At 32.6% G+C, this 18,740-nt stretch overlaps 1 protein-coding gene and 4 non-coding genes across 8 annotated transcripts in view; 2 read left to right on the forward strand and 3 right to left on the reverse strand.

Moving 5' to 3' along the window:
- Nucleotides 1–733: 733 nt before the first annotated feature.
- The window catches only part of LOC146538818 (rho-related GTP-binding protein RhoN-like), a 102,661-nt gene continuing 84,654 nt past the window's right edge, over nt 734–18,740 (reverse strand). For 2 of the 4 annotated variants that reach the window (XM_085185503.1, XM_085185502.1), the window contains 5 exons: nt 17,588–17,675; nt 9,444–9,553; nt 6,192–6,326; nt 3,910–4,053; nt 734–3,353 (listed from right to left, as the gene is read on the reverse strand). In XM_085185503.1, the coding sequence (XP_085041629.1) occupies nt 3,273–3,353; nt 3,910–4,053; nt 6,192–6,326; nt 9,444–9,553; nt 17,588–17,675 (558 nt within the window). In that variant the 3' untranslated portion in view covers nt 734–3,272. Of the gene's footprint in view, nt 3,354–3,533; nt 3,627–3,909; nt 4,054–6,191; nt 6,327–9,443; nt 9,554–17,587; nt 17,676–18,740 lie in introns of those variants that run through there. The other 2 variants (XM_085185504.1, XM_085185505.1) reach the window with 2 other exon arrangements.
- Nucleotides 6,429–6,501, forward strand: TRNAF-GAA (transfer RNA phenylalanine (anticodon GAA)). The gene has a single exon. It is a non-coding gene; the product is annotated as a tRNA-Phe (tRNA).
- Nucleotides 11,322–11,394, reverse strand: TRNAF-GAA (transfer RNA phenylalanine (anticodon GAA)). The gene has a single exon. It is a non-coding gene; the product is annotated as a tRNA-Phe (tRNA).
- TRNAG-UCC (transfer RNA glycine (anticodon UCC)) lies at nt 14,608–14,678 on the reverse strand. The gene has a single exon. It is a non-coding gene; the product is annotated as a tRNA-Gly (tRNA).
- On the forward strand, nt 18,634–18,705 carry TRNAE-UUC (transfer RNA glutamic acid (anticodon UUC)). Its single transcript has one exon. It is a non-coding gene; the product is annotated as a tRNA-Glu (tRNA).

The following is an 18,740-nucleotide window of genomic DNA, read 5'->3' on the forward strand; positions in this document are numbered from 1 at the left end:
TAATAGAAACTATGTGCATGCACAAGATGAATTCACTATAGTAAATTATTAGCAGTACTTCCGACTGTTAAAAACAAATGAATGCATTAATGTAATTCAAATAACACCTTCAAAAATGGGCTGTAAAGGCAAGTGTGAAGGAATGATTATTGTTTTTGGGACAAAGTAAAACAGAAGCATAAGTTTCAATTATCTTTATTTATTTTTTTGTAATTATGAATATTTTGAGAAAACCACTTTATATTAAGCGATCAGTAAAAGTCTGACATAAAATTTAGTGAAATATATCAATTTAGCGACCATAGAGTATTTGAATCTGGAGTTTGGGACATAGCGAGGGAATGTTTTTCAGATGTTAAGATAGGGAAAAGAAATATCAGATATCTAGTTTACTAGAAAGTCTTATAGGTATTATGTATCCACTATTGCATACTTAGTAACAAAATAATAATAATTGCTTAAATTTCATAACTACTTAGAAAAAATCAATTAGGACATGAATTTCGTATTTTCGTAAGAATGACCCTTATATTGTGGTTTTTTTTTTGTTTCATGCTGCATCTTACAAATACCAGGTTAGGCAGAGGGAACCTAGTGTTGAGACATTCATATAATAAGGATTAGGTACAAATATTATGGTAGCAGTAGATTGGTTTGAATAAATAAAGATTATTTATTAAGTACCGAGTTTGGTCTTAAGAGGATAAGGAAAATTAAATAAAAAACAATGCTATAATCAAAAAACATTGAACGCTATATTTAATAATCTATAAACAACATTCATATAGGCGTTATAAGACCGTCTACACAAAAACAACATGAACATTACGCTAATATTTGTAAACAAATATAAGAGAGGCTGTCAGTGTGAAAGTGGCATTAGTTTTTTAAGTTTAATTCTGTTTGTTATCAAACTAGTTACTATCAATTTATTTAGCGAATATTTTGTATCTCTCTCTCTTTCTTTTGATATTGAAAAAAAAAGGGACAGCGTCATATTTTAGTTTTTTAATGGTAATTGTATGAAAAAACAATAAGCTGTGGGTAATTTTAAATTTATAGTTAAACCACTTTCGAATTAATGGCCTCAAATATATATTATATACAATATACAGTGATATTTTTTCTTTAAAGAATAATTTTGTGCTTAATTTTCCATAAAAATAATAACCTTATTATATAAAATGGAAGAATGCAATTTTAAAGTTCCAATTAAAACTTTCTAAATAATTTATTTATATCCAAAAATATAATACATATTGTCTTTTAGAATCTATATTTCATATATATATATATATGTAATATTATAGTTATATTGATTATAAAATTTGAAAATATTTTTATCATGATGTGAATAATGAATATAGACAATATTTTATGTTTCTTAGTAAAGAAACTGAAGAAATGTCTAAGTTTTAATATAATTCGATATATTTATAAATATTTTTTCAATTTTCTATCTCAAATTATAATTGGTTTCGTTTTTTCCTAATTTTTTATTACTTTCAAATATAACGGCGTTCTGTCTTAGGCCTTTTGTTATAAACTTAAATGATATGTTTTTCAATACAATAAATAAGTAAATACAAATACATTCTGTTACTTAATGAATACATAATTTTACTTTTAGTAAAATAAAAGTTACTATTAAACAAAATTTAGAATATAATAATAACTTTTATTCGATAATAATTAAAGCTAACATTGAATTTAAAGCTTGACATCGACTTATAATACGATAAACAATTAAAAATAAAAGAAAATCGATTTTATTTTTTTTTTAAGAAAAAATAAAAATATATCACTAAGAAAATATAATATTAGAGCATCATTTTCAAAGACTTATAAATTTTTAATTACATTCATTTTTGTTTGAAAAAGTCAATAATTGTACAATTTATCTAACATTTATGTAAATCGATTAATCGTTCGTTTAGAAATAGATGAGTGAAATTTTATGACAATATAAATCAAGTATAAATTATTACTATAGCTAATTATTATTATTAATCTATATTTAAAATTATTATTGCATTTGTTAAGCTGACCAAACATTTTTTACAGAAGTAGGTAGCATCGATATAACGGAATCAACGTACAAACCAAACTATTGTACTTATAAAGTTGCATGTAGAGATGATGTAGAGATTTTAGAGAGTGTATGGGAGCACTAAGAAAAAACAAGATTTTTCATTTTAAATCTTTAAGTAAACAAAGATGCTGGCAACGATAAGTTTATAACATCTACATTTTGAATGCAAAAACTAATGTGCATGCTAGCGGATCACGTATCAACGTGAAAACTTTAATTCGGTGATAATAAAAGAGTAGACCAATTTCACTATCAAATGTAAGATCACTTAGTTTAATTGTATATTTAGTATCAGCTTAATAAGTAATATAATAATAATTCTTCTATAGACGTCTGAATCAACATTAAGCAACAATTATCATATTTGTAAAAACTAACGTACAAAAATCTAATCTAACAGCAACATGGACGTGAAACTAAGTTTATGGACCTCCGTGTTTTATTAATATTGTCCATCATTGTGCATTGTTTTATTACATATTATCACAAAAACATCAATTATTTAATCAAAAACTCGTTTAGAAATATTATTATTTCCTATAACGCCTTCGCTATTTGAGCATCGAACGTGAAATTCTTATTAAATACAATAATGTATTAATAATGTATTATTGGTACTTATTTACATAGCATAATGCTTTATTATAGAAAAAAAAACATCAATTTTAATACTAATGTATATGAAAACACACATTTAGCTACGTTACGCTGTTGTACATAAATGCTGTAAATAGAAACCCTTATGTTAAATTATAGTATTCTTGGTGAATGAGCGTCTAATGCCTCCTAAAGTCCAAATTATTCTTCTCGTATCCCAATACCAAAATGCTCTACGTAAACATTATCACAGGCTTCCGCTCCTAACCCTGAGGGTCGTATCAACATTGCACCCTAATTTCAATAATTCAACCTATTCATAATATTTTAAAACGAACTCTGTTCCAATTACACTAAAGATACCATATTTTTTTTATTTGTTAAATTTCGTATAAGAAAACACATTTTTTCAAGTCTTTACTTCGAATAGCTGGTCGGGGGTTTCACAGGGCGCTATGTTAGGCCCGGTATTGTTTTTGTATGTTACTGGAACGTACAATTTTTCAAGCAGGTAGATAGGTAGGTTTTTGGCGGTGGTCGCCTAACAGTCATGCGGCCACCTGGATGGGTGGCCGGCTACGGATCACATGACGCAACAACTTTTCGCTCTTCCCTTCAGCTCGGCCTTCAGGTCGCGCTTGCTCTTACTGCGCCCGACCTGCTTCTGGTAAAAATGTATATATTAATAATTTGTATTATGTTCTTGTTATTGTTATTAATTTTATATACGTACATTAAAAATAAAAATAACAATTGAAAATTGAACTTTAATAATTTCAAATGTTTCTGTATTAACTAGAGTAATTCGAATATTAATATAAGGCGCATTGGTAAAAACTATTGTACTCTTATTTATGTATTAGAAGAAATAAATACAATACATATTGAAAAAACATGCGAACGCGTTATCTTTACCTGTGTGGAGCCAGCGGGGGCGCTAGTGAATGAAATTTAGAATCAAAAAATATAATACCATGTTTCTAAATAATAGATTATCATTTCGGCTTTGTTTGCGTAAAAAGACCTATTTGATCAATTTCTAATTATTATTTTTACTTTTACACATTTTAATATAAGATCAAATATAATCATTGTACACAATTAGTTGTAAATTCCCCATAACTAAAACTAATTTCCAAGAAAATCTTACACGAAATTTTATAATGAAATTCCTTTCAAAGTAGTTTAAGCTTTTCTATTAAAGCCTTCGAGAAATGTACCTGTTGCTTCATTTGTTGCTTGTTCAATTTGCCCAGAGCCGCCAGAGCCGCTACTTCAAAAGCGTCTTTCACGCCTTTGCTGGAGGCGCGAGCTGATGTCTCCACGTAAGTTGTAGCCCCAAGCTGTCTAGCTACTGATAGAGCCTACAACAAAAAAAAAATAATGTAGCGCTGGTGTTACTTTTGAGGCATCTTCGCGAGGAGAGAGGTAAAAATTAAAAGCCTGATTTATACGCTTTATTTCTTTTAAAGTTTATAGAATATTGTATGTAGAGTATATAGAGAAAGTGTGAAAAGTGGTGAAGGAGTAGCAGAGGGAATCTATTTCTATATAAGTCACTCAATTTTCAAGACAATGCAAAATGAAAAATACTTAAATACCTTACCTAAAAATCTTCAATTTAGTACATTAAGAGATCATTTAGAAGGAAAGAGTCCTAAAGTATGAATATCATCAAAATCAATAATAGTTTAAGTTATAATATACTGCTTCAAGATATATTGTGTTCAAATCCGTCGACAATGACTAAATAGTAAATACACAGTTTAACAGGAGAACGCTTCGAATTTGCCTCGATTTGGAGAATTTGCATAATATCTATTCTGTCTGTCTATTTATTCTGTATGGAATATTTGACTTGTATTCGAAATTGTAACGACCACAGTTGTTTGTGAAAAGATTGTTATTACAATGTTTTTTTAAAACGAAATAAAATGGACATGATGTTCACAATGGCACAATCAAGCAAGGAAATAAATGTTTTACATTTTTGCTTGTACTTTATACTTGTTATTTTATTTTTCTTTGGTTTCACGCTCGTTTCTCGTATAGCAGGATAGACAATGGGAACACAGGCATTGTGTAATTGGTAGAACTCAACGCTTCTCTTTGTCTTGTTACAAGAGCGAGAATCGAACTCACAGCCGTCAAGTTTTAAATCAAACAGTATAGATAGAGTCTAGTCTAGACCACCGAGGACGCAAAAGATCGTGCTAAGGGTTGAGTAGGAAGGCAGACCCTGGTAATAGCCGGGACTGATGCCAGGAAGAAGAAGAAGTATAGATAAAATCTCGAAAATTGAACTAAACGTGTGGGTCAGAGTATCCTAACAATAGGTTCCCTCCGCTTTACCTAACGTTCTAGTGTTATAATATCTGGTGTCAATGCCTCTAAATAATTTAGATAATTGAATGGTGACCTGAATTGTTGGTGTCAATTGTCTTGTAGGAACTCACTGGAATGACATTCAAAGCATTTCCAGTGGAGTATTCGAGATCATTAGCAGACCACTTCTCGCTTACCTATTCATTATTCATATGAAAAAAGACCAAAATAAAGCCAAAAAAATTCATAAATATTTTCTTAACTAATTATACGTATTATTATCGTAGGTCTCTTAATAACGTTAATTTGGCGTAATAATGACTTTTAAAATTGTATTGTTTGACCAGACTAAGAATATTTATTTTTCTTACTTTTCACCTGATATTTATTTTTTAATTACAGAAAATATCTGAGAGATGTAGATCTGCTTTTTTTTATCAATTTAGGTTTAATGACTAAACGAAGAAACAAAAGATCTCCAATTCAATCTAAAATCAATAATTGCCAATATATTTACCATTATTACCGTAGTGGAAAACAAGAGTTAAAAGTACAGTTAAATCTCGTACTAAACTACAGCTACAACGGTTAACTATAACAGTTTAAAGCGGTGTACAAGTGACACTAATTTTCAATATTTTATTTACATGAACGATGAGACTAAAAGATGCTTTATTATACCATAGTCTAAGATTCAAAATCAATTTCAACGAATACTGGTTTACTTTTTTGTAGCGTCACGCTTTTTCCTGCAAACGGTATGGTAGGCAAAAGGAAACCAGTATTAGGACGCTCTGCTGGCCATTTTCCATCTAATTTCCTAAATCAGCGAAAGCGGAACTCAACGCTGCGCTTCTCCCATCAGAAATATAATGAATATTGACATATATTATGTTTAATATAAAAATTCTTGTAGAGTTAAAAAAAGGTGATTCTCAGTTGAAAAACTAATATTTGTGACGCTCGTTTCGATCCCTGGAGGTATAATAGGTTAAGTAGTGTGCCAGTCAAAAAGACAGAAAATGAAAAGAAAATAGTATAGTTTACTAACTTTCCTTCGCCTATTCCGTCTGTTACTTATTATATAGTCAGTCAATCAGTCAGTAAATTAGTCAGTCAGTTAGTATATTTGGATATACTGGGGAACCTTTGGGGGTATAAAACATGTATCGCCTACCTCTTCGCTGGTGACTGGGTGTGTTCTTAGCTTAGACAGTATGGTGAGTGTTTCTTTATCATGTCGTAGGTCTGCTTTGCAACCGCACAGTAGAACCGGCGCCGACCCACCGTGAGTGCGGACCTCTCTGTACCACTGAAAAATATATTATATTTAATTAAGTAAAATCAAATAAATAGCTACATGCTGTTTAGTAAGAACATAATATGTACGTATAATATGGCAAATATGACACCAGCCGAAATAGCTCAGTTGGGAGAGCGTTAGACGGAAGATCTAAAGGTCCCTGGTTCGATCCCGGGTTTCGGCAAGTTTCTTTTTTTGTTTGTTATAAAAATATTCACATATTGTTATGTCATAATTTTAAAAAAAGTAAAGTATAGAAAAATGTATATAATACTAGTGGACCCGAACGCGGCTACGCCCGCTTGAACTATACGAATATTAATAAATATATTTATGAAATTATTTTCAGTTTTCAATAGAGAGATGCGTTAAACAAGTTCATTTTGGGTGACGTTTTCTAACAACAAACTTTGCAAATCGCATAGCGACGGTTGTTATTAACGTGGCGGAATAAATTGCATATTAAATTAATAGGTATTTTAATATATTGGTATATATCGAAAATATTACAAATATGAGAAAAAAAAGTATCCTATGTTCATCCCGAGACCCTCAAGTATCTCTATATGAGTATTTTATCACAATTAAATTAGCGGTTTGGCGCCGATTGCGTAAAAGACAAACAGACAGACAAAGTTACTTTCAAATTTATAATATAGGTATGGATAAAAAACACATAAAGAAACAAAAATCGCAACTACATACAAAGTAAAAAGTAAAAAAAAAACATAAACAAAAACATTTGTTGAAGAATGGGTCATCATATAAAATTGGTTTTGTGTCTAAACATAAATATACATTTTAAACACTTTACCCATTTTATTGCGCAGTAGGATTAAAAGATATAAAGGAAAACATCTAAAATCTAAAAGAAGACAAACAGACACTTAAAAATTTCAAAAACATTAAAATTCAATTCCAAAATATATTTATAACATCGCATTTAAAACTTTTATGTGCAGTTTCAAGTTTTCATTGCACTTCTTCTAAAGCTATCCTGGAATCTTTTTCAATAAAAAGCATAAAAGCTGCATCATTCCTTAAGCTATCAAAGCTGGACTAGCTACTTAATCGACTTGCCATAGATTTTTAAAAAACCTAAACTTCCTAGCCAGCGAGGCCAGTCGGGGGTACAAGCCTGTGATTGTAAACGCGATGAATTATGGGTATCGTCATTCAAAACGCAATAACTCGAAAGTTAGGCGAATAATGGGGACGAAAGTTAGGCGAGTGTCCTAACACTAGTTTCCATGCGTGATACACTATGAACTTGAAAAAAAAAAACGACTTAGAAAGGCCATCGTGGTGCAGCGGCACTATAAACGCGACAGTTGTAGGTGCTATGCGGGGGCAAAAAATAAACTTAATTATACTTAAAAGTGAAACTCAGGACTTCACAGAGAAAATAATAATTATATTATTTGTAATAAAAACAAAGTAGTCTCTAGAGTGGTTTGATAAGAGCTTCCTATTAAATAGGTACTTACTTTTGAGGTCTATGCAACAAAATTTGCTTTAGAAGAGAGGCATTACAATTTTTATTTGCTAAACCGGAGGTTGTGGATTCGATTTTCAACTGTTTTTAATAAAAATACTCAATTCTAATAAATTATGTTTAAAAAAAAGCAACTCTTCTTCTCATTAACATTACCCTTTAGACATAGATAGATAAATAGATAGATAAAACTCTCACACATCACACATGAAATAAACGAAGCATTTTAAAAAAAGAAAAAACAAAAAATATATTTTACGCAGCATAGAAGAAGACAAAGTAAGATACGACCTTAACACTATTAGCAATCTCCTACAGATAAGCATAATAAATAATAATATATGAATATTAATAAGAAAGCCACAAAAGTATTTTATTTCGTTTTTCCTAAGGCTAAAAGGCTATTTTCAATATAAACCATTCTTCGTCTACAGGAAGATAAAAATAAATTGTTTTGTGTTGCCGAGAAACAAATTTCCGGTCTGTGGCGGAAACACAAGTGCACCGTCGGGAACCTCCCAGTGAAGAGGCAACTTGATATTGATTGCCTTTTAGCGACGTCCTATTATATTAGTTCTTGTTGTTGTGAAAGTATGAGAAGCGTCATGGTTTTTTTTATTATTGTATGGAGTATAGTGCTGAATCACTCTGTTGTGCCCGTTCCCCATATTGTAGTGACCTAGAGTTGGATGGCCATACGGGTTGTACTTAATAAATATGTAAATAGACTGAGAAAACGAAATCATCTTTAATTATTATATTTTTCGAATCTCGAATTTTTGTTTTTTATTTTTTTTTCTCTTTACTCTGCACATAGTGAAATAGTCAGAGGGAACCTTGGAACCTAGTGTTAAGATACACAATTCTCCATTAAGATACTTGGGTCCCCCACTTTTTTGGGGCATTACGCGCTTTTTATAAGGGCGAGGAAACGAAAATAATTAATTTGTAAGTGGGAACCTAACGCGTCGCGCTTTCAGTTTATCTACAGCCGCTGAGCAACGACACCTATCATCTTTATAATATTTTAATTTTTAATTGAACTTACAATTGCTTAACTAAATAGCACCATTTAAAGCAAATTGCACTTATCGATTTTTACCTATATTGAAAATACCTCAAGATTTTATGTGTCCGCCATATTGAAGACCAAATAAATGAGTCATGCCAATTTATTCTTATAGGTTAAGGCTTATTCAAGGTGGGTAGAACAATGCGAGGAACATAAATGTATTCGCTACAACACTATTGTGTAATTCCCAGGCTATTTGAGTTTATATTGTCCATGTTAATAGTTGGTGTTGTTAGTGATGTACGTATTACTGTGGCCTACATATTATTATTTAAATATGACTATCACATTCACGCTGTATCCCGCACATAACAGGGTAGGCAGAGGGAACATAGTGTTAAGACACATAGTTCCTCATTTTTCGCAGATTTTTGGAGGGATTGCGTGTTGAGTGGCGGCACTCAACACTGCGTACTTCCCGCCCATAATCTCTTTCATTCATTTACACCTGGAGAAAATCTGAGGGTACCAGGAAATTCCTCAAGTTAGAAATTGAAATCAAACCAACAACTATCACTCACAGCCAGGTTAAATATTACTAAATATGTCTTACTCTCACCTTAGCTGCAGCATTGTTTAAGCTCTCGGGTTCAGCGATGTTGAAGCATAGCATGAATATCTTAGCGTCCTGGTACGCGAGTGGCCTTACAGTGTCATACGCTGTGGTACCTGTAAAAAGAAGGTCTTTAGTAAGAATATAGAACGGAGAACTAAAGATATATATTGTACTAGCGGCCCGCTCGCGGTTTCACCCGCGTGAACTATGTTCTTATTAATTTCTGTCTCCATGACTACGTCCTAGTGACGTCTATGCAATATTTGAGACTCCTAGTATTTGTAGTAACGAAATTTCATACAAACTTTCGACCCCAAAAACAACCTCTTAGAAGTCGAATATTGCAAATTCCCGTCTTAGCGAGCATCTACGTCCTATAAATAACTCCTATGCAAAATTTAAGATTCCTAGCACATGTAGTTTCTGAGATTTCGTGATGAGTGAGAGTGACCGTTCGATTTTATATATATAGATATCAATATTATCTCTCCTCTCTTGAAGCAAGACGTAGTGCCGGGACACAAGTGTGTGACTATAACCGTGACAGATTGTGAGTTCGATTCCCAATCTAGGAAAATGAAATATTTTTTTTTACATTTTTTTGCTTTGCTATGGACACAAGGTGCGGCGTTGAGAACAAAAAAATATTTTCGACGTTATAGCACTGCAGTTCAAATGTTTCGTAAGCCCAAATCGACCTCAGGGGTATCGTTATTTTTATTGTATACTTGCTTCCGGCTCTCTTATACAAGCAATAATGTAGAAATTTTTCTTTTATTGGTGGTTTTCCAACTTTACGCTTTTCCTGCAAGCAGTCAGGCATTGGGAATCTAGTTTTAATACACTCCGTTCCTTAGTTTCCCATTAATTTTCGTCACATGCGTGCTAACCAGGTACTAAACTTATGGGAAATAACTATAAAATATTATAGATATGGCTATGTAGTATCTTAGGGATATGGGTTCAAATGTCGATACATTGAAATTCTACAACGAAATTTTACTTAACGTAAAGTTTTAAGTTAACCTTGCGTAACCTGTAAACGTTAAGCATTACTCCATTCAAAGTTATCCCACGAGCAATACCGCTAGATACGAGTACATTAGATGTGTATTAAGAGCAGTATACGGTTTAAATATACCAACAGTTAATGAGTTAATGTGTAACAAGTACTTACTTCTCAGACTAAAACAGGCGTGTCCCATATAGCGGGTTATTGGGAAAATGTTATGTTTTACGTTTGTTTGTTTATGGACGATAAGTCATTATATTGTTTTTTTTTGTAGTTTTTTGATTTTTGTGTAATGAAAAGTAGGGGAACCTAGTGTTAAGATATTCTGTTACCTTCGTCTTGTTTTGGAAATACGAATAAGCGTCTTGTTACTAGAGCGAGTATGAATTGAAAGTTCCCCCAAGTGGAAATCGAACCGGCATCGCATTTACAACCAAACATACTGGTGCGTCACATCGAGTTTATACTATAAATGTGTAAATTAGTTTGTTTGTTTGTTACGCTTCCATTATGAAATATTATACACATATTTTCATAAATATAGAGTCCCTCATCTAAAGAATATCACTTTAAGAGGTTTAAATATAAACGCCATCTGGTGTTCAAATAACTACTTATTCTACAATATATTTTCTTTTTTCTCGAGTTAATCTGAATTTTATTATTCAGTTTATTTTTAAATCATTCTAATTCATAACAGGATAATAACGCGAACAATGATGCGGTTTTAGTTTTGACAAAATATCTAGTACCTATTATTACATGATTATAATAAAAAATATAATTTGTTAACTTTTTCCTGTATTTGATTTTGTAATGTATAAAAATAAAACAATATTTTAATTTATTGTAAAAAAGATTAAAAATTTTGCCGAAACCCGGGATCGAACCAGGGACCTTTAGATCTTCAGTCTAACGCTCTCCCAACTGAGCTATTTCGGCGATGCAATATAAGGTGAATTTTACTATAGTACTCTTATGGCTTATCTTATGTTTATTTAAGTAAAGATAAGAACATATGTGATAAAAAGAAAATATTATATATGAAACACATAACCCTCCTTTACGGAGCGCAGTCTAAAAAATCTTCATTAGTTAATACCAATTTTGAAGTACAAAAAATAATTAACATTTTCACTTAAGTACTGTTTGTGAAGTACATCTTTATTTTATGTCGGTTAAAAATTAAATCTCAATTATCCCAATCTTGTATAACGTCATCTACGGTCATATCTAATTAGTGACGCATTAATCAGTGACGTGACAAGTTAAGCTTTAGATTAACATGAGTTAACTTTGCTGAGGATTTACTTATCTATATATTAACTAATCTTAACCTAAGGCTTCATCGTACTTGGGCGTATCTAGAGATCTTTACTGGTGGTGGGGGGGGGGGGAACTAGTTCTAGTCTTGAACGGATATGTTCGTGTAAATAATAAGTAGGCAGAAGGGAACCTAATGTTAAGACACTACGTTCCGTCCGCGTTTATAATCACACTTTGTATCCCTGCGCAACGACTGCCTTTTTAAATAAAATTTCTAGGATAGGCACATGACTATTTTGGGGTGGGCACGGTCCACCGGGCGTCGCCGCGTGTAAAATATTAGTTATTAGTACAGAAGTATAGATATTAAGTAAAACAAAAATAAAGCACCACAAGCGTGGACAGCGTGAACAATTTCCAACAGAGCGCAAGAGATCTATAGATCTTCCATAGATCATCTATAGCGGATGCTGTTACTATACTCCCATATATATTAAGCTGATAAAAGCGCCTACACTAGTATTACCAGTATTACCTTACTTTGATGGTAGCATTGATATGATCGGTTCTCACGCCCGCTTCGCCCACTCGTAATGGTAATTACAAGCAAATTGTGTTATTAATTCGTATTTTATGTTTGTATTCATTAAGATTTATTTATTTGTATTTTAAATAGGTGGTCGCAGGTTCGATTTATGTTATGGTGAGGTTATTTTAATCAGTAGCTTTATTGTAATAAATCTTCCATAGTCGTGATGCAGTAACACTGTGTCTGGCTGTAAGCACAATGTTTGTGGGTTTGATTAAATTCACTTGGAAAAATTAATAATTTTCATTTTCTCGCAGTGGTAGGAAAAGTTCCGTCACTCAGAACTCTGTATCTGGAATTTAGGCAGAAAGCGGAGAACGAAATGTCTTAGCATCACGTTCTTTGCTGCATTATATTGTTTTTTTAATACTAGAAAAATAATAATGTTGCAAAAATCAAATTTCCCCTGAATTGAATTTAAATCTACGATCACAGTATAGTAGGATATGTAGATGTTACTTGTATAAAGATCGGGAAGCGTTTGGCTAAAATATGGACAGTTAAATTAAAGCAGGTATAGCAGGGTAAACAGAAGGAACGTAGTGTTAAAACACTGACCCATTGTGATGAAAAAAAATCCATTTCATTTGAAGTACATGTAAAATGGTGTATCCCGCACGTAGCAGGTTAGGCAGAAGGAATCTAGTGTTAAAACACTCAGCCGAATTGTGAAATTGATATATTAAATATTTAATTTCCTCTCTCAAGAATCGAAACCACAACCTGTCGCATTTACAGTCACACGCTTGTATTTCTACGCCGCTACTGTCCTTTATACCGACTGCGAATATAATTGAAGTCACTGACCTATTAAGGAGACTCTATACATGTCAAATACATGGTAATGTGTTTGTATTGTCGATATGGCCAATCAGTTGTGACACTTGAATTAACACAAATGCCGAATTATATGGTATTACTAGTGGCCCGCCCGCGGCTTCGCCTGCGTGAACTACGTTATTATTAATTTCAGTCTCCATGAGTACCTACGTCCTATAAGTGACGTCCATGCAAAATTTGAGACTCCTAGCACTTGTAGTAACGAAGTTTCATACATACTATCAACCCCGAAAACACCCCCTTAGGAGTCGAATATTGCAAATTCCCGTCTTAGCGAGTACCTACGTCCTATAAATAACCTCCGTGCAAAATTTGAAACTCCTAGCTCTGGTAGGTTCTGAGATTTCGTGATGATTGAGTGAGTGACCTTTCGATTTTATATATATACACCTAGATAAGCTACGAGTATATATAGTAAGCCTGGTTTAGGTCCCGAAAAAGAAAGAGAGGGAGGCAGAGAGAGTAATGCTTAGATGGAACGTACTCCTTTTAAGTCGATCCTCGCTCGGGGCAGTAAGTTGTTTTCCTCTCTGTTACAAAATGCGGCGTTAAGTTGCGCCAGACAGCATGCAATGTTTCGATCAGAAAGTGTGAAGCAAAAATAAATACTAGGCCATAGTAATTTTATTTATGTTAAAGGAGTAATTTTAGGAATGTTTTAACATCCGGGTGGCGTGCAGCCCATCTGCGATGCACTTGATAATAAACACCGCACAGGAAAAGGGAATGAATTAGGTAAATGTTATCTTTAGCAACGCAAAGTTTTGTAAATATTTTGAAATAATTTTACGAAATTAGAGTTGAAAGTTTAAATTAAAATATTTATAAATTACAAAAATAATATAAATAATTCCTTTAATTTATGAATTAAACTAGCGACCCTCTTGCGGCTTCGCCCGCTTTAACTACTGGATTATTCATGTAATGTATGTTTGCAAAGCACTTAAGATAATGTGAAAATTAATGAAACCCTAATGCAACCCGCATTTTCGTAGTTTCAATAAGGATTTTCCAATTGTTTTACACAGCAAGGATTTTTTAGTAGGTACCGTAATTTTAAATCTGTGCTACTAATATTTTCAAGTACTTATTAAAATATATTTAAATGACTTACGGTACCGTAATTTTAAATCTGTGCTACTAATATTTTCAAGTACTTATTAAAATATATTTAAATGACTATTTTTAGATAGTTAAATGACTATTTTTAAACGGAAGAAATTATAAACAAAAAATCTACCTACTAATAACTACTACAAAAAATGTGAAATCAAATATATCGCGCTTAAATAATACATTCAACTCCAATTATCTAACGCAAACGCATCTAACTAAATCTTCGTTGCTATAGAAGCAGCCGGGTTTTTTTTTTCGAGCTTGTGGTTAATGCTGAAGGGGGTATTCTGTCCCTGATGAAAAGCAAGCACGACGTGGCTGCCTGTGAGGAAAATTAAATAGAATGCATGGGCCGGGAATCGAACCCGGGCCGCCCGCGTGGAAGGCGAGCATTCTACCACTGAACCACCGATGCGTGTAAAGCAAGCGGGCACGGCTGACGCATGGCGAGTGGCGAGCCGTTTCGCAGCAAGGATTTTTTTGATATTGTAATAACTTCTAAAATACTTATTAAATGAAAAACAGTATTAGACAGTTTTGGTCTACATTAAATGGCCAACGTAACTAATGTACTTATTTATATGCTGAGAGTAAGGGATAAGTGAAACTTGAGTAACATACAGCTGATGTGTCAACGGCGGGATGTGTCAACAATTAAATGCGTTTTTCTGTAAAACTATTTGCAATTTCGAAATATCGTAAAAAGCAAATTTTATCTTCGTTTAACGTAGAAAATTAATAAAGTATTTTAAAGGATAAGGATTAATACCAGTATGGAAAAATATCCCTCACAACAAAAAATATATTGAAATAATTATTTTTAGACAGAAAAATGATCACTACACGTTATTCTTAAAAGATACGAATATGCTCTCGCGGACTTTTTTGTAGATCTTATTAAGAGAAACAATACTCCAGTACATTTTCTCATGTAGTACTTACCATTAGAGCAGCGCATGCGCGAAAGTGTCTCAACGGGTAGGACTTTATACACATTTATCGTATTTATGTTAATTTACATAAGAATATACAAATAATAAACTATATATAAACCTTCTACGAAAAACACTCGACTTAATGGTGAAGACCGCATCAAAATCCGTTGGGTGGTTTAGAAGAAGAAGAGTTAGAAACAACAGACAGACACGAAAAGTGACTTTGTTTTATAAGATATATATATATATATATATATATATATATATATATATATATATATATATATATATATATATATATATATATATATATATATAGGATATAGGATATAGGATGAGGCCGTCATCGCCGTTTTAAATATCTTTTTAGGTTGATAATATTGTTAGTACAGCTGGTTTTGGTAAAGTTTTTTCCAGTAATTACTATTTAATTCAATATTAACAATTTCGATTAGTTACGTTTACTTAATATTTTTTCTTGATTTTAAATAGTTAGTGATATTATTTTATTTATTAAGAATATCTATACTAATATAATAAAGCGGAAGAGTTTGTATGTTTGTTTGTTTGTTTGTTTGTTTGAACGCTAAGATCTCTAGATCTACTGGTCCGATTTACTATGTTTTTGTTTTGTATGAAAGCTGCATTCTTCAGAAGTGCTATAGGCTATATAACATTACATTATACATATGTACTAATAAATTAAAATACTTTCTAATTTGACATGCAATTTATTCTGCCATGTTAATAACAACCGTCGTTGCTAAGGAACGGTTTGCAAAGTTTATTTGTTGTTTTAAGAAAACGTCACCCAAAATGAACTTATATTTTGATATTCATCCAATAATTTCATAAATATATTTAATAAATATTCTTATAGTTCAAGCAGGCGTAGCCGCGTCCGGGTCCACTAGTTTAATAATATAATTCCCGACTGCTAAGGAAGGGCTATTATTATTACTATTAGATACATAATTTGTTTGTTAATTTCAATTACTCGGGTACGTTTTCTAACATAAGACTTTTATTTCTCCTCCTAATATCTACTTATTATTCTTTTTTGGTTTATTTTAATTATTTAAGTGTATATTTTGTTACTAATTCTATTGTATAAATATTCAAGCGAGCGAAGCCGCGCGGGTCCTTAATCTATACTAATATAATAAAGCGGAAGAGTTTGTTTGTTTGTTTGTTTGTTTGACCGCTAAGATCTCTGGATCTACTGGATCGATTTACTTTGTTTTTGTTTTGTATGAAAGCTGCATTCTTCAAAAGTGCTATAGGCTATATAACATTACATTACATATATATACTAATAAATTAAAATACTTTCTAATTTGACATGCAATTTATTCTGCCATGTTAATAACAACCGTCGCGTCGCTACGCGACCGTTACCGCCACATTTTGATATTCATCCTTATGAAAATAAATATAATAGTCACTTTCAGCATTTTATCTAGATTGAAATCATAGTTTACTGTATAACATTTTAATAAATAATTAAGGAGATGTTACTAATTCGAAATGACCTAGCCTTCGGGCAGCACAGTATGAGTATGACCGACGCGAAAATATTCTTATAGTTCAAGCAGGCGAAGCCGCGCCGGTCCTAAGTAATTAAAATAAAAACTAAAAACTGATACAGAAATAACAAAAAATGTACGTTCTAAAAAGCCTAGCATAGCAGCATATAGCCCAGCACATAGCATATAACGATGCAAATACTCATTTGTCACCGCATTAAAGTTCCGCGGCGCACGCGTGCGTGTTAGAGATAGCACTGCTTTATGAACAGACGGACATACTAAATGGTTTGTTTTAATACTGCTTGTGTATACGTAACTTGGTGGAATGCCTTACTTGTGAGTAATTATTTTTCCAATTTATGGCAAATAGGTGAAAACGGAACCCTCGTCCTCCTAATCGTCTGTCAAGAGCATTTATGTTAAGATCTGGTGGAGGTATCACGCTGATATTAATTTCAAATAGTCAGTCTATGATCTCTTGAAGCATAGAAGATCAAGCTTTTAAGTTAACACATTCAAAAGGTACAACCGTTTTATGCGTCGTTTTTAATGCATTTTGTATGAAATACAATGTGTAATTTAAATTTACCTATAGGTACTTTCTATTCTAATTTGTACTATATAGACAAAGGGTAATGTCAAGACTATATATAGACATAGTGTGTTGGGTTGCGGATGTCAACACCATCCTTTATCTTGATACAAAGCGAAGAAATTAAAAAGAATCTCCTTTACAGTTATACCCTGCACCATGTAGCTGTACCACTTCAGCCTTACAACATTTTTATTTAACATTTAAATTTAATTATTATTATTTATCTCTACCAAGACTACTAATATAGGTTATGGGAAGGTTTTACCTGATGTATCCCAAACAGAATAGTTGACTCTATAGTCAGCTACCGTACAGGTGTAGCCATATTTCTCGAAGCCGGTCGGTGTGTATGCCTGAAACAATTCAAATATTATAATTGTTAAAAAATAAAATTAAATCAAATCAGCTTCCTGTGCACATCAGGGAACCTAGTGTTAAGACACTCCGTTCCCCGCTTTCTGCCGAATTTTGGAGGCATTACGTGTTGAGTGGCAGAACTCAACGCCACGCTTTGCCTCGACACCAGAGCGAAGAAATGGAAATATAAACGTAAATAAATATTGCACTTCCTCGAGTGGGCATCGAACCCACAATCCTCGTGTTACAGTCACACAAGAAGCAAATGTAGATGCAAAATGTATTTTTAACTTTATTTAAAAAAAAAACAGACTGTATAAACTAATTTTTCATTGAACACAAGAAATAAAAGTGATTAGCGCAGAACGCCGGGCACCGGCGACGGCGCTCAGAACAAAAGGAGGTAATTGAATCCGGCAAGTTTACAATCGAATGAGTTTTTTCATATGGAAATTTTTCACTGTAAAAGTTGAATTGGAATTAGTTAGCTTTGAAAGCTTTAAACTTTGATATTTTTAAAGCTTTTTGTGATGTTTGTTTTTGTTTATTTTGTCGTGTCATATGGGGTTTTGTTTAGATAGGCCATACGCTGTATGGGTGGGCAGAGGGAAGTGTAGAGGCCCTCCGTTTCCCATTTAAACATTTCCGTTCCTTATTTTCCGCCGAATTCTTGAGGCATTGCGTGTCGCAGTGGCGGAACACAACGCCGCGCTCGAAACCAGAGCGGAGAAATGGAAATATAAATATAAATAAATATTTATTAATGAAGTAGGCTTTTGTAAGTGAACAAGTACACTTCTAAAATTCGGCTGAAAGTAGGGAACGAGTGTCTTAACACTAAGTTTCCTCTGCGTGTGCAGGATATAACGTGAACCTGATTTATTATTTTTTTAACTTCATTAATAATAGCTGGTCTTAATTGTACTGATATCGTTTTAGTCAAATTACATGCAATCCCGTATGGTCTAGTGGCTAGGATACCTGGCTTTCACCCAGGAGGCTCGGGTTCGATTCCCGGTACGGGAAATACTTTTTTTTATTTATTTATTATTTGTATATCT

Source organism: Heliconius melpomene, chromosome 5 (assembly GCF_056956725.1).
Source record: "Heliconius melpomene rosina isolate 202511_hmr_F chromosome 5, ASM5695672v1, whole genome shotgun sequence".
In the NCBI taxonomy this organism is placed as follows: domain Eukaryota; kingdom Metazoa; phylum Arthropoda; class Insecta; order Lepidoptera; family Nymphalidae; genus Heliconius; species Heliconius melpomene.